Source organism: Habropoda laboriosa, unplaced genomic scaffold (assembly GCF_001263275.1).
Source record: "Habropoda laboriosa isolate 0110345459 unplaced genomic scaffold, ASM126327v1 scaffold1329, whole genome shotgun sequence".
NCBI classification, from domain to species: Eukaryota; Metazoa; Arthropoda; class Insecta; order Hymenoptera; family Apidae; genus Habropoda; species Habropoda laboriosa.
This window is the reverse complement of record NW_017101431.1, coordinates 347,494-363,701: the sequence shown is the minus strand read 5'-3', so window position 1 is coordinate 363,701 and position 16,208 is coordinate 347,494. Positions and strand designations below refer to the sequence as shown.

General features: G+C 32.1%; 1 protein-coding gene across 1 annotated transcript in view; it reads right to left on the bottom strand.

Moving 5' to 3' along the window:
• Positions 1 to 8,276: 8,276 nt before the first annotated feature.
• Positions 8,277 to 16,208, bottom strand: part of LOC108578133 (putative thiamine transporter SLC35F3) — a 28,343-nt gene continuing 20,411 nt past the window's right edge. Inside the window, exon 12 of the mRNA XM_017941397.1 lies at positions 8,277 to 8,391. Within this exon, the coding sequence (XP_017796886.1) occupies positions 8,277 to 8,391 (115 nt within the window). The remainder of the gene's footprint in view (positions 8,392 to 16,208) is intronic.

The following is a 16,208-nucleotide window of genomic DNA, read 5'->3' as shown; positions in this document are numbered from 1 at the left end:
ATAAGTACTTTAACGACAATTACAATTAATACAGATATAATATTCATAATGACTTGTATATAATTGACCATATACCTCGTAAGTTACAAGATATTCTATTTAATTGGGTTTAAATGTATATTGAATCCAACTTGAACGTAAATAAATGATTACATCTTTCAGGAAAATTTGTTATAGAAACAATTTCTTTTATTAAAACATTGCCTGTATATAAATTAAATCATGAAGATCCACCATAGTTTTGCATATTTCAATTAAGTACATCTGCACAAATAACTCAGTTCTTATTTACAGTATTATGTATTTCTAAAAATTTTCAAAAACACCTTTGAAAATTCTAAAAACGTTGAATTTCAAATAATGCATTTTTTTTTAATACATTCGATAACGTTGCTTTGCTTCGATCGAAATGTAGAATTACACACAGATATAATTGCATAATAATGCTGCCTTTTCACAGAGATTCGACTATTTAAAAAGGAACGAACGAGAGCATCCAAAGAAGTACATACGTTTCCTTTAATATGCAACTTACTGTTGTACAATTTTGAACATTTCTCATATTTGTCAACTTTGCTTCAACGTTTAATGAATTTTCTTCCAGAAAATCGAAATGAATTTATTAAAAACGATTAATATCAATTGTTTCGTACATTATTAATTTATATACCCTGTACAATATAGATACTGTGCAGATTCTTAATAAAATCATGCAAAATGATTAAATTTTTTAATTCTAGTTACTAGTAACAATGAATTCTTATATGAAAGCAAAGTCCAAACTTATGTATGTTACAAATTGACAGACTAACAAAGGAACATATCGAACCCACGAACGCTGATTTCGATGAAACTTATGTTGGAGATACTTCGTGGAAAAATATTCGACATGTATCTTTTTGATAGCTCATATTAAAGGGATGAAAAAAGTCCTCAAAGTTGGGGGTTAAAAATATATTTTATGGAATATCTCGTGAATCAGAGGATCTAGGGAAAAAGTATTTGAAAGTTACTACATATTCAAACAACGTGGAAAAACGGTTTTCGCTCAATTGCATTCTGACTGAAGGTTTTGACAAACAAATATTAAAATTAAAAAATGTTTCGCCAGTAAATATTTTACTTGAAGTAAAAGAAGCAGTTACTGACATCAGTCACTGGCATTCTATCGACATTTATTTTATAATTTTCATTCTTCCAATAGTTTCACCAGAAGGGAGGTGGTCCTGCGTTTCATTATTGCAGCGATAAACCTTGCCTATGAACACCGTTGCTTTCTTACAGTATGCACACCATAAAACAATTACCATATAATGTAATAAATATACCAGCAATTACGGGAATTTTGCTGCATTGAGAACGTAAACTTATGTACCGTGTTATAGGAACACTGTCTACTGTATTTTCTATAATACGTGCCCTAATGCTCCAGTTTGCACAGATTTGGAGAAAGCTGTGCACCTAATAGTTATCACAATACGGAAGAAAAAAAATTCCAAAAAACATGTATCCTCTATTTCGTTCCATAGTTCACACACACACAAATGTACATGAAAATCGATTAACATTTAGCGAGAAAAATTATCGAAAAGAAAAGAAAATTGTTTTAATACATTATTTAGACAAATGATTTTTTAAAATCCTTTATGTGAAAAAACACAATTTTTTCCCTAGACCCTCTAATTCTCGAGATAATTCCAGAAAATACATTCTTAACCCCCAACTTTCAGGACTTTTTTCACTCCGTCAATATGAAGAATTGTCGATAATGAAGAAATTGTACGTGTAAAATATTTTCCCACGAACTATATCCTATATGGGTAAGTTTCATTTAAATCGGCGTGTGTAGGTTCGATATGTTCCCTTGTGAGTAATATATTTATATGTATAGGTAATTTAATTGAGCGAATATTCTAGTTTCCTTTACGATGTAAACTAAAAATCGGCGATGTTTTTTTTTTTTGTTGTTGATAAGAACACTTTGGTAAAGAATATTCCTTTTGTTTATTTAATCAATTGAGATTAAAGCGTTGAAACAGTAAGTTCCAATGATAAAGTAACATCGTAAATACATATAATAAGATAACAATTTCGTAAGATCCCTAAGCAATCATGCTTTACAGTAATTTGAAGTAAAACTTTGCCTATTTTATCTACTGCTATGATATTTGATTGTCTTTACAGTATATAAATTGCGTATTTGTAGGCTAATCTTGCCAATAGTATACTAATACTGATGATGAAAAGCTTCTAACAAGAAATGGAAATAATCGTTTCTCTGTAAAAGATGAAACGCTTAAAAGAATTTTTCGTTATGAGTTAGAAGGAAAAATCATCACGAAAAACAGTGATGTATTTTTTACCTATTAAAGTTCAAGTAATTAACTATCTGTTAAAAATGATCGCTAGTTCGTTTACAATGTATGTAATTTGCTAAGAGTAAATCAACATATATACTGTATGTATTTATATTCGTAGACTTGCTTCCCAATGAATTGTAATTAATTTGTTACTCACGATTTACAGAAATTTCGAGAAACACGAGAAATTAAAATCAACGGCACATATTAAATACAAATTACATATTCATTTCAATTATAAACAAACCTTGATAATTACATCTGTAAATTTAAGAAATATCAAATATTCGAATCTAATCCTAATCTTGTTCACCTCGTATCATTTGTCATATTTAAAAAATGTACAGTCAAGTCTTGGATTATCGAAAGTAATGTTTAAAGAAATGGGACAATGAAATTGAACATTTCCTTTCGGAACATTGGTTGCATAGCTTTCGAAAATTATCTACCGATGTTCTCTTTTTCTTCTCTTTTAATCATGCATTTTTATAGTTGATTTATAATCGAATACGATTAACTGGAAGTAAAGTTTGTTAAATTCACCTTAGAATGTGTTACAACGTGAAAACAAATGTAGTACAGGGTGTAAAAAAAATTAATGGTCACGGCTTCAGGGGGTGAAATCTACACCATTGGATCGGTGGACATTTGTAAAAAAAAGTTTCCGCAAAATTGTTTATAACATTGAAAATTAATGTAAAATTTTTTTTTTTACATCAACGTATTATGCTCGACGAGAAGAGAAAAAAGTCTGGAAGGAGCCATATGCCGCAAACAAATAGTTTCCGAGATAAACGTTGATAAAGTTTGGCAACGATTTATGTAGAGCTATACGTATAGACTAGACCCACTAAACTCTGCCAGTTGGTGGGATCTAGCCATGTAGGACACGCTCGGTATAATGGTGTGCGTGCCCCTACACAAACGCCGTTTGGTTCGTGCCTGCCTTCGAATTTAGACCTTGCTGTCCCTTTAAACGGCGTTTGTGTAGGGGCACGCACACCATTATACACAGCGTGTCCTACACGGCTAGATCCCACCAAATGGCAGAGCGTTAGTAGGTCAGTGGGTCAGTAGGTCCTATACGTATAGCAAACTTTATCAACGTTTATCTCGGAAACTATTTGTTTGCGGCATATGGCTCCTTTCAGATTTTTTTCTCTTCTCGTCGAGCAGAATACGTTGATGTAAAAAACATTTAACATTAATTTTCAATGTTATAAACAATTTTGCGGAAACTTTTTTTTTTACAAATGTCCACCGATCCAAGGGTATAGATTCACCCCCTGAAGTCGTAACCATTAATTTTTTTACACCCTGTACAAACTTTTACTGTAAACTTTACCTTAAAAAAAAAAAAAACTAAACGTAATCGATAAGATTGCACAATTGAAAATAATCTGATTTTTTTTCATTTTCAAACTAAATAGCTTCTGCGTAGGTAACCTTCTTGTTCCTCTTATAGTAGCCGGAGAAGCAATTAAACTTAAATTATAGATATTACATTCACGTCGAATAGATAATACGTATTTCAACAATACATTATGAATGTTATGAATCCAAACCGACACGAAATGCAGTTGCAATTATAATACTAAGAACATTCTTCTTAATTACTAATTATTCAACATTTGGAGAAATAACGAGATATGTTGTATGATTAAATCATATTTTTTCGAGAAATTCTCTTCATATTGACCGTGTCATTTTTATTTATTCACGGAGGATTCCGGGTCAAATATGACCCAATGCTAAAATCTTCTTCATACGCAAACGAAACTACATTTTTATTATTTTACTAGGCATTATATTGTTTTAAATCGTTCAAATATATTACGACGAAAATAACAAACGTATTTATAATATAAAGAGAGGAGGAGAGAGGTGGGACATCTAAAAGCTGGGTCGCTGGTGACCCGGCAACAGCTGTCCGAAGGTTAAGTTAGGAAAAATTGAATAAAATTGAACATTTTAAAGGTAATTTAAATACGAAACTAATTACGCCAATAATGAAATTTAACAGCTTTTTACAACTTGTTATACATACTGTCACATTGTAGGTTTGATTTATTAAGTTATCATTGACTGTATTTAAAAAACTTTTTATTACGGCATTTATTGCTTCTTAGTATTCTTTCGTCGGTAATGATTCATTCTATGAGCAACGCGTTTCATTGAAATGTGAAAACAAAATATCATCGTAATACTACATTTATTGTACTAAACACAACGTGCTGCTTATACCAGAGGTAAAATTTAAAATACGATCCCTAGCACTGAATCACTATTAAAATGTTACAATGAGAAATATATTTACAATACTTCAAATATATTAGACGTACTATTTTTCATTTAACTGTAAGATATGTCATGTAGTTAAAATCCTTATAGTGTTATTCTTCATTATCTTAGTTATCGTAGAAAGTGTAATAAATAAACGTGAAGGTAGAAAGTCTGGATAAAATCTTTAAGAGGAAGTGATTTGAAAGCTGTTTTCTACAGAGAAAAATATAAAATAATAGCAATTCTTTTTCTATCTTGTGTACCACCTGTCTACCACCAAACATTCCTGTAATATTACTGATTATAACTAGATCCATGAGACTCATCTCGCCTCACATAAGATCCCGTCTCGAGGCAAGTCTTATTATGTACGGCAGGGGTGTCGAACTTCTTCCCCTCCGACAGCAATGCGAGTCTGGCTCCGGTTTCTTTCCCTCCAGGCGTTGCACTATGCGGAGATGAGATGTTAGCACACTATCAGCAAGTTACAATAGCATAGAAGGCAGGGGAATCATCCGCTCAACCACTAATCTAGGTGGCTGTAGTGTAACAGCGACAATGTCATTATTGACTATCAATGAGTCAATCATGTCTAGAAATCCGTCGCATAACAAAGAACACGAACGAAATAAATGCGATAGAGTGAGATACCTAGAGTGATGACCCTGACAGTAAGATTTCTTAGAAGGGATTGGGTGGAGGGAACGAAGGATTCCCCTGTTCTCTGTGCTGTTTTAGCTCGTCGGTAGTGTGCCAACATCTCATCTCCGCATAGTACATACATACGTATTTATGGCCTTGATAGTGTCAACTACAATAGCTGAGCTTATATACATGTGTATATGTAGTAGTGACTAGAATGTTGATGGTGAGTCTCGTGCGGCACCCGAAGGAGGAGTTCATCAGAGTGAACCCAGATCAACCCTTGCGCCTGTCTCCTCCACCACCATGACATACCACCACTTCGCTAAATTGGAAAATTTAAGGTAGGCAAAATGCTCGCGACTCATGGAGGACTGTCTAAGGGGTAACATCAATCTCATTGGAGAAGAACATTGCATCCTACACTCCTGACATGTCTACAACTTAACCCCTTGACGTATGATTTCTTTTCTTGACTAGGCGTCTAAGCGTCGACTAATTACTGTTTTAGTACTATATTAAGTAAGTACTGACGTACTATAGATTAATTAAATTTAATAATCTTCAGTTTTATAAATTAAATCAAAAATTAGAATTAAAATTAATATTTCTTACTGATACAACTGTTTTTATCAGATCTTGACCAAAATCTGTGGTACGAGTCTAACTGGTTGCTATACGGCAAGGGGTTAAGGATATTTATACACGCAAAAAAAAAAAAAACTTGTAAGTTCTATGAAAAATGTAATTATAAACTATTATTTGAAGCGTTCCTTTATTCTGCAACATAACATAGACATGTATATGTATGTATATGAACTGCAGTTACTATGTTAAGATCAAATTAAAAATACTGTGAATAAAGCTTTCATTTCCTTCGAAAAGAATATAATATAAATAGAGAAAGATATTAATATTTTTCGTATGTAACTGGTGTTGAAAATAAGATAAAGTATTTTTTTGCTTTTTAAAAATGTAACTCTTCGCCATTGTTTACGTAATTAATAATTACTACAAAAAAAATAAATAAATAGAAATAAATAGATTCTCTGCTTTCACAAAATACGCGAAGCTATAATAAGTAAGAGCGCATAATGTTAATCTTCTTGTGCAGAGCAATATAAAGGAGGATGTTCAAAAAAAAGGTCAATTTTGGCATACCGCCGGAACGAAAAATTTTTTTAAAAGCATGATTCTACGTATCCTAAGGAACGAAAATGTAATTGTCATTTTTCCCGGAAATGATAGGAAAGTTATGAGAAATGCAGTTCAAGGTAAGAGTATGACCATACTTCTAACTTAATATTCCGTCTCGTTTTCTTCGGATGATGGTTCCTTCGTAAATTAACCACTTAGAAACTCATACTGAATATTATTTATAAAGATTGTTGTACATTAGTGTTTAATACAAACCAAATATAATGAAAAATAATTAATTTTTCTCCCAAGCTGAGCTATTCGTTGTGTACTTGAATTCTCGGTGCACTACCTCCTTGTATGCAGTTGCACTTAATTCACACGAACGAATATGTTAAGTACGTAAATTGATTGGAAATCCGCGTATAATCGAAAACGCGTTGTTCGATGTACTCCCTACAAGACTATAATCGCGCAGTATAAGCGACGTTCGTCGTTCGCCGAGGGACTCGTTCGACTGCCTCGTAAACACCGACTGAGGACGAGTCGTCCTACCCAATTTCTGCTCGCTGTACGCTCGCAACTGTTCTAGGAAAAATTCTAGGCCTTAACTTCTTAGAACTCGTGATATTTCTTGCGAGCCAAACATAAGAAACGCGGGCCTAGGTCGCTGTACGTACATCGAGCCAAACATAAAGCTAGCTGTCCTTTTCAGAGTGAAACTATCGCGAGTTGCTCTCGAGAGTATCTCTCGCGAGTGGACACTGCGTCTGAGAGTGACTGTCTGAGAGCATCGCTCAACTCTCTGAGAGTTACAACTCGAATAAACAGTTATTTTTCATCAGTTCCGGGAAAAATGGTAATTACATTTTTTCTTCCTTAGGGCGCGTAGAATCATGCTGTAAACAAATTTTTCGTTCCGGCCGTATGCCAAAATTGGCCTTTCTTTAACATGCTCCTTTCGTAAACATATTCTAGAATAATTATAGGATACTTAAAATATGTATTACTACATTAGTAGAGCATAACGATAAAAAAAGCTAAGTTTTGATACTTGTATAATTGACTTGTCGCGTTATGTACCATATACATTAAAAAAATATAATTTTACATCATGTATGCAGAGCGAGCTATATTTTTTTTAATATTAATATCTGAAACGCAAAATGAAGCCGTTAATTAAACCAGCTGCTTTGTTATTAATTAATTCACAAAAAGATATCTTCAACTTTTATGAAAAATTATCTACATTAAAATATGAATATTAACGCACATCAAATAGCTTGAAATTACTACGGAGAGCAATGGAAATATTGTTAGCTTAAAATATAATATTAGATATCAAATTTACTCAAAATTACAAAATACTTTTCGTTATTAGAAAACAATAACTAATTCTCCAATGATATGTTTCACGCTTATGAAAGACAAAAGACACAATTTATTACTTCGACAAGAATCATCTCGGTTCGGATTCATTTAAAAATTTATTTAACAAGTTTCGTATAACTTTTACTTAATTATACTTGTTAATTCATCTTAAATAGATGAACGCCTAACATCTTAAGAAACAAGAAGGTGTACTAATTCCATCCTGTACGTTTGCAAATTACTCGATGAATTTTTAACGAAATTATACAAACTTTAAAATAAAACAAACTAAAACAAAGACACCGACAAAGAAATCTGACTAATTGTTATTGTGATTAAAAATACTTTCTGACATTCCTTTCCGTACTTAATATCAGTATTCTTTTGAAACTTTTTTAATTGAAATGCAAACGTTTCGAGCGCCCACGCGTTATTCTTTTGGCAAATCAATTTTACCTGTAATTGAAGCGGTAGCACACCTAGTCACCGAACTCTTCCTGAAGGTGAGCGAAGGTGCGATTTTATGTAACCAGTGCGATAATCAATCACATCACGTTGCGTACCTCCAGATACGCCGTGACCATGTCTTCTACTCCATCTGCAATTAAATCTCGGATTAATCCTCTCTTGTTTACAGACTCTTCTAACTAAAACGTAATTTTGCATGCAATTATTATGGTTTCCTTATTTTTTCTTTTCTTTTTGTTCAGTTCATTAATCGGCCAATTCATAGAAATTTTCTAATACAGAAAGATCTTCCGTATGAGTACAATTTTGACAAGAGGTCTAATAAGTTAATAAAAATCGCAGAAAATTTCTACAGAAATAGCTCTAAATGTTTCTGGTTTTAAAATTTGCGGGATGTTTTCCTCTGTAATGAGAGAAAATGAAATAATATGTCGAACACGAACGCAAAATTTCGAATATTTAGGTATATAGAACAGTGCTGTCCGTAGTTTTTTATATTAACATTCTATGATAGTAAAGTAGTTTAAGGCCTTACACGTAATGCAATCTATCCTTAGATTTTCAGATTCGAATATAAGTACATACAGTTGCGGTTATTCATTTCCGGCCACATTTAGAACAGTATACCCTTTTTCAAAATTGGACCAAACTACTTGAGTTTTTTTGAGAAGTTAGAAGGATTAGTTTACTAGATGACGTATACAAAAAATTTTGAAAAAATTGCAATTCGTGGAAATCGCGAAGAAAATTGTAAAGATCACTGTTTACAACTTTTCTATCTGAGCTTGTTGTGAAAATTTAAAACATACGTTTTGTAGATCTATGTCAATTATACACACGCTGAAAATTTCATCGAAATCAGTTAACGTTGCTACGAGCAACAAACTATTAAAAATTGTGAAAATCACTGTTTCTCACAACTTTCTTAGAAGATACTTACATCTTTCAAATTTTCAATCTTCAAATTCTCAGCATGTATATATTTGACATAAATCTACCAAACGTATGTTTTAAATTTTCATTATAAGCTCAGATAAAAAAATTGTAACAAGTGACCTTTATAATTTTCTTCGGGATTTCCACAAATTGCAATTTTTTCAAAATTTTTAATACATCTCATCTAGTAAACTAATCATTCTAACTTCTCAAAAAAACTCAAGTCCTTTGGTCCAATTTTAAAAAAGGTATACTGTTTTAAAGGTGGCCAGAAATTAATGACCGCAACTGTATGTTTGACAAGTGTTTGTCTAGACCAGTGTTGTTCAGCGGGTCTTCAGGCGGGCAAGGGCGCCCGCCGATGCCCGCGGGCAGAGCTGAGGGCGAGTCGCGGGCTAGTGAGGTCACATACATTAAAGCGGAATGGGGGAAAGAAGCTTGTGATAGGGGTACAGGTTCGATGGTTACTATTTACACACATATTATGAGGATAACATGAGATTTTTAAAAATTATTTCATTATCCGTACTTTCTTCTGCCCTTCTTAGGGTAATTCCGGGAGAGACGGACCAGGCATGTATTTCCTACATTATACGCCAGATATGGAACAGAAAACACTGAGAGCCACGCTCGATCGCTTTCCGTAAAACAAAATACCCTATATTTAATTTTTCATATAATACTATTTAGAGTCTGTATTAAAAAATTTATCCATACAATACTATGGTATTTGAGCAAAGAATTTTGCGCTCTATTCCGACTGTTTTGCAAGACGATAATTATCAACTCACTGCGATATTGTTCTTTTCTGATTGATTCGTACAGACCTAAGAAAAGGGATGTAAAAGCAATGCCATTATTTGTATTCTATTATTTCAATTTCATGTTAAAGATAGTTAGAGTATCGAGTAATTCAGAGTAAAAAATATGACAATATTTAAAAAGCTAGAAATATACAATACATTATGAAGAATGCAGCAACACGAGCAACAATTTGAACGGTTTCAATAAACTAAAATCTCAGAATTTACAGGTACTATCCTTATTTTCAATTACGTTATAATTTATAATAAATCAAATTCCTACGTATCCGATAGATATTTAACGTTGTATCTTCTTTTTAACGGAAATCCATGCAAAAGAAATTATTTTTCATTTTATTTTTTACACGGAAGATTATCTCAAATTGGTAATATGCTCGAGAAAGTTATAAATTTATTCACTGCGTGGTGTTCAGTATGCAATTGTTCTTGCATTGATGAATAATTCTGACTGTAGATGCGATGAATATTAAATAGATTTAGACGTAAACGTGTATCTGTATTGTAACGTTCGATAGGAAATCCCGCAAATTTTAAGAATATTCAATATTATATAAACTAATATTCGAAAGAACAAAATTGTCACGCGAAACGCCAAGCGGCATGACATTAGTCACAATGCTTCATTCCATAAAATGAGTTACATAGAATATGTATAAATAATACATTAAGAAGTAGGACAAAGAAATACTAGTAAAATTTACCTATTAGCTACGGGAAAAACTTCCAGTCATTCCTAAATGCAGGCATATTGCATGTACTATGTAATAATTTTGATAAAAACACAACCTACCATGGGGCTAATTGTAAGTACAGTATATTCTCCACAAGTGTCAGACCGCATGGAAGCTAAACCTGACACTCGTAGAGTCAGGGACTACGTTTTCGAGCCTCGCGCCCGCCTTTGTAGTTTGCCGAACGTAGACAAGAACAGCGAATAAAAGATAAGCGTGAAACGTGAGTCGAGGCAACCAAGCGATTTAAATATCAACTTTTTTAATTTTACATTTTTTTATCCCGAAATTTTTCTTAACATATTGATGAGATTTTTCTGATGAAAATGACATAAAACACGACATAATTTGAACAACATTTACTTATTAACACGTTCACTGTCACGCCAGATTTACAGGTTGCTGTCAGGCGGCCACAAGAAAATCCATTTTAAGCATAGGATTATAGTATTATGCTTTATAATTATTTTTTTTCAATTGAAAATAATGTCTAGCTAGCTATGACGTTCAAAATTTTTAGTTGACAACATTTATTTTATTTTAATTATTCTAAACATTTGAGGCACTCCAGTCACTGATGACCACCATGGCCATATCCAGGAAACAATCTAACGTTAAAACTTATTGAGTGATTAATTTAATTTCATAATATATCGCTTTAGCGAGCCACCGTTTGGTTGCCAATTGTTTATCACATAGAGGCGGCTTCAATACGCGATGCAACGACTCTAGTATTTACTAAAATTCAAAAATTCTCGCATAAATTCCGTAAATAGATTATTAATAACGGTAAACTACTGAGACGGTTTAATTAAGGGTGGGCATAGTGCACGAGTATAGTGCACTCGTTCCAAATCAGCTCACAATATACAATAATAAATCAACTAACTACTTAACATGCAATTCATGCAAATTCCTTGGATGGTAAATTATTAGTAAACAAAATTCAATATCAGAGAAAATATATGAAAAATACTGAAAGAAAAATTTCAAATCAATTTCAATTGCTGTAACGAAAAAGCAACCTCTCAAAGTCATTTCAATATCCTATTCGACAAGTCTGAAGAACAACGATGACTAAAATTCAAATGTTTATTTCCCTAAACCTTCAAAATAATTTCGAAATATTTTATTCGAAGCGGAGTATTCCAAGTCAGTATCGATAATTAAAGAAATTATTTGATTGTATTTAAAAGAACCGAAAGGAGAATATTTAAAGTCTGATATTAAATGTCTAGCAAGTACCAGTAATTGGTAAAATGATTTATATTTGTTTTAAAAGGAAAATTTCTAATAGGTATTAGTTAAAATGAATTGTTATTCAGTCTACTGTATTGAAATTCTAATTGATTCTAATGTATACAAGTGTTACAAGAAGGCTGAGTGTGTACAGGGTGGACACTGACTCTAGTATTTACTAAAATTCAAAAATTCTCGTATAAATTCCGAAAATAGATTATTAATTACGGTAAACTACTGAGACGGTTTAATTAAGGGTGGGCATGGTGCTGCTTTAGTTTGAAATGATTTATAAACACATAATTAACAGAGGAAAAACCGTGAAACGGCAAAACGTCTACATTCTAATTGTTATAACATGTAAACAGAACTTTAAATTTAGTGTAAACAGAAAAAATATATAATACAATTTATTTCACGGTATTGCAACAAATAAACGTTGAATCAATATTTAATTCGTATAAAAACAATTATTTAACGTAATAATTTTACCTTCACTATGGCTATTTTTAATCTACGACCACAGGTCAACCTGATTTCTAATCCTTACGAACTTTAAATTCAGTCTAAACTGAGAAAATATATAATACAATTTATTTCACGGTATTGCAACAAACAAACGTTGAATAGATTCTTAATTCGTATAGAAACATTTATTTAAAATAATAATTTCACCTTCACTATGGCTATTTTAAATTTACGACCAAGGGTCAACCTGATTTTTAATCCTCCGAACTTGATTTCACAACGAGAAAGTAATAAGATCGTTGAAACGTACTTATTTGTCAAAGAAACTTGCAAAAATGTATAAATAATAATATGTAATGTTTTAACAAATTTTTGGAAGTATAAATTAATAATAAAATTGTGAAAATTAATAAATTATACGTTATTATAACATTAATAGAATTATGACTAAACCGAAGTTCGAAGTCGAGTATTTAAAGTCTGATATTACGTGCCTAGCGAGTGCCGGTAATTGTTAAAATTTGTTTAATAATTAGTAATAGAAATTCTAATTGATTCTAATGTATACAAGTGTTACAAGAAGGCTGAGTGTGTACAGGGTGGACATAGACTAGCTAGTAGCCCCCGACCACTCTATTCACATCTCAGAACCTTCAGGTCAAAATACGCCGCGAAGTGTCTAGGGCCCAGTATAAAGGGTAAATGATTTCGCGGGACATCGGCGGGTCCTTATATACCTGCGGTACCCTCTCCCCAAAGTCATTAGCAAAATCGTCGGTTAGGTCAGGCGGGAAATTTTCGCGGGAGATTTTCGCGGGAGATTTCCGATATCGTAACACGGTATAATTTATCAATTTTCACAATTTTATTAAAAATTTATACTTCCGACAATTTGTTATAACATTGCATATAACAATTTATACGTTTTTACAATATTCTTCAATGGAAACATAGGTTTTAGCGTTCTCGTTACTTACTCGTGGTTAAATTAATTTCGTAGGGATTAAAAATCAGGTTGACCTGTGGTCGTAGATTAAAAATAACCATAGTACAGCTAAATTTATCGTGTTAAATAATTCTTCTTACACGAATGAAAAATGTATTCAACGTTTGCTTGTTACAATACCATGAAATAAATTATTTGTGCAGTTCTGTGCATTTTCTGTGCAGTTCAACCTAATTTACTTAAATTTACGCTGACCTTACGGAATTATGGAAGTTTCCCGCGAAAAATAATCAATTCCCGTAAAAATAGTGGATCTCTCGCGAAAAATAGTGGATAAATTATGTATCAATTTTGTGACGACGAAATAAACTGTATTTCGATATTTCTACTGATAAAATGGGATGAATGTATTGTTTGTACAAAAATTTTCGACTTCGATGGTCATCACTCATCTTCACTGACCTAATTCATCTTTCTACAGTTACTTTGTCCCGTTTGGTGGAGAATATTGTTTAAATGCAATGGAAGTTTACCTGTGTTTTATTGAATTTAGAAAATTCAGGTAGAATTATAAATATACTCTATCGCAAAATATGAATTTAAGTAAATTAGGTTGATTTAGTTTGAAATAATTTCTAGGCACAGAATTCGCAGAGAAAAATAACGTGGGACAGCATAATGTGTAGTTATAACTCTCACAAAATGTAAACCAATCATTAAATTTCATGTAAAGTAGAGAAAATATATGATATAATTTATTTCATGGTATTATAACGATCAAACTTTGAATAAATGTTTGATTCTTCTAAAAAGAATTATCCAACAAAATAATTCTACCTTTACTATGCATATTTTCATCTATGACCACTGGTCAACCTAATTTTCAATCCTTAGAAACTTCGTCTCACCACGAGGAGGTAATAAGATCATTAAAACGTAGTTATTTATTGAAGAAAGTTGCAGAAACGTATAAACGATAATATGTAGTGTTGTAAAATATTGTTGGAAGTATAAATTTATAATAAAAATTGTGAAAATTAATCAATCATACGGTATTGTAGTATTATAACAAAACAATAAAAATTTACCGCGAAAAATAGTGGATCTCCCGCGAAAAATAATCGATTCCCGCGAAAAGTAGTGGATCTCCCGCGAAAACTAGTCAGTTTCCCGCGAAAAGTAGTCGGTTTCCCGCGAAAAGAAGGTTTCCCGCCTGACCTAACCGACGATTTTGCTAATGACTTTGGGGAGAGGGTACCGCAGTTATATAAGGACCCGCCGATGTCCCGCGAAATCATTTACCCTTTATACTGGGCCCTAGACACTTCGCGGCGTATTTTGACCTGAAGGTTCTGAGATGTGAATAGAGTGGTCGGGGGCTACTAGCTAGTCTATGTCCACCCTGTACACACTCAGCCTTCTTGTAACACTTGTATACATTAGAATCAATTAGAATTTCTATTACTAATTATTAAACAAATTTTAACAATTACCGGCACTCGCTAGGCACGTAATATCAGACTTTAAATACTCGACTTCGAACTTCGGTTTAGTCATAATTCTATTAATGTTATAATAACGTATAATTTATTAATTTTCACAATTTTATTATTAATTTATACTTCCAAAAATTTGTTAAAACATTACATATTATTATTTATACATTTTTGCAAGTTTCTTTGACAAATAAGTACGTTTCAACGATCTTATTACTTTCTCGTTGTGAAATCAAGTTCGGAGGATTAAAAATCAGGTTGACCCTTGGTCGTAAATTTAAAATAGCCATAGTGAAGGTGAAATTATTATTTTAAATAAATGTTTCTATACGAATTAAGAATCTATTCAACGTTTGTTTGTTGCAATACCGTGAAATAAATTGTATTATATATTTTCTCAGTTTAGACTGAATTTAAAGTTCGTAAGGATTAGAAATCAGGTTGACCTGTGGTCGTAGATTAAAAATAGCCATAGTGAAGGTAAAATTATTACGTTAAATAATTGTTTTTATACGAATTAAATATTGATTCAACGTTTATTTGTTGCAATACCGTGAAATAAATTGTATTATATATTTTCTCAGTTTAGACTGAATTTAAAGTTCGTAAGGATTAGAAATCAGGTTGACCTGTGGTCGTAGATTAAAAATAGCCATAGTGAAGGTAAAATTATTACGTTAAATAATTGTTTTTATACGAATTAAATATTGATTCAACGTTTATTTGTTGCAATACCGTGAAATAAATTGTATTATATATTTTTTCTGTTTACACTAAATTTAAAGTTCTGTTTACATGTTATAACAATTAGAATGTAGACGTTTTGCCGTTTCACGGTTTTTCCTCTGTTAATTATGTGTTTATAAATCATTTCAAACTAAAGCAGCACCATGCCCACCCTTAATTAAACCGTCTCAGTTGTTTACCGTAATTAATAATCTATTTTTGGAATTTATGCGAGAATTTTTGAATTTTAGTAAATACTAGAGTCAGTGCATCGCGTATTGAAATAATAGCTTCATTCCTAGTTCGTTTATTATTGAATATTTTTACGCGTTTAACTTATGCTTCTCCCCAATTCTCGTCGCGTATTTTATTCAAATTTTCTTATATTCTAGAATCGAGAAAGATATGTATTCGCGTTTTTTCTTTTGATTCTTTCAATTTCTAAATTGCATTACGCATTATTGCAATAATTTCTATCGTTACATTTAATCCTAATTGTTTAGCAGCTTTTCTGCTGCTATCTACCCTACATTTTACCGACACTTGTGGAATCGACCCTACATTTTTTTTTTTTACATGGA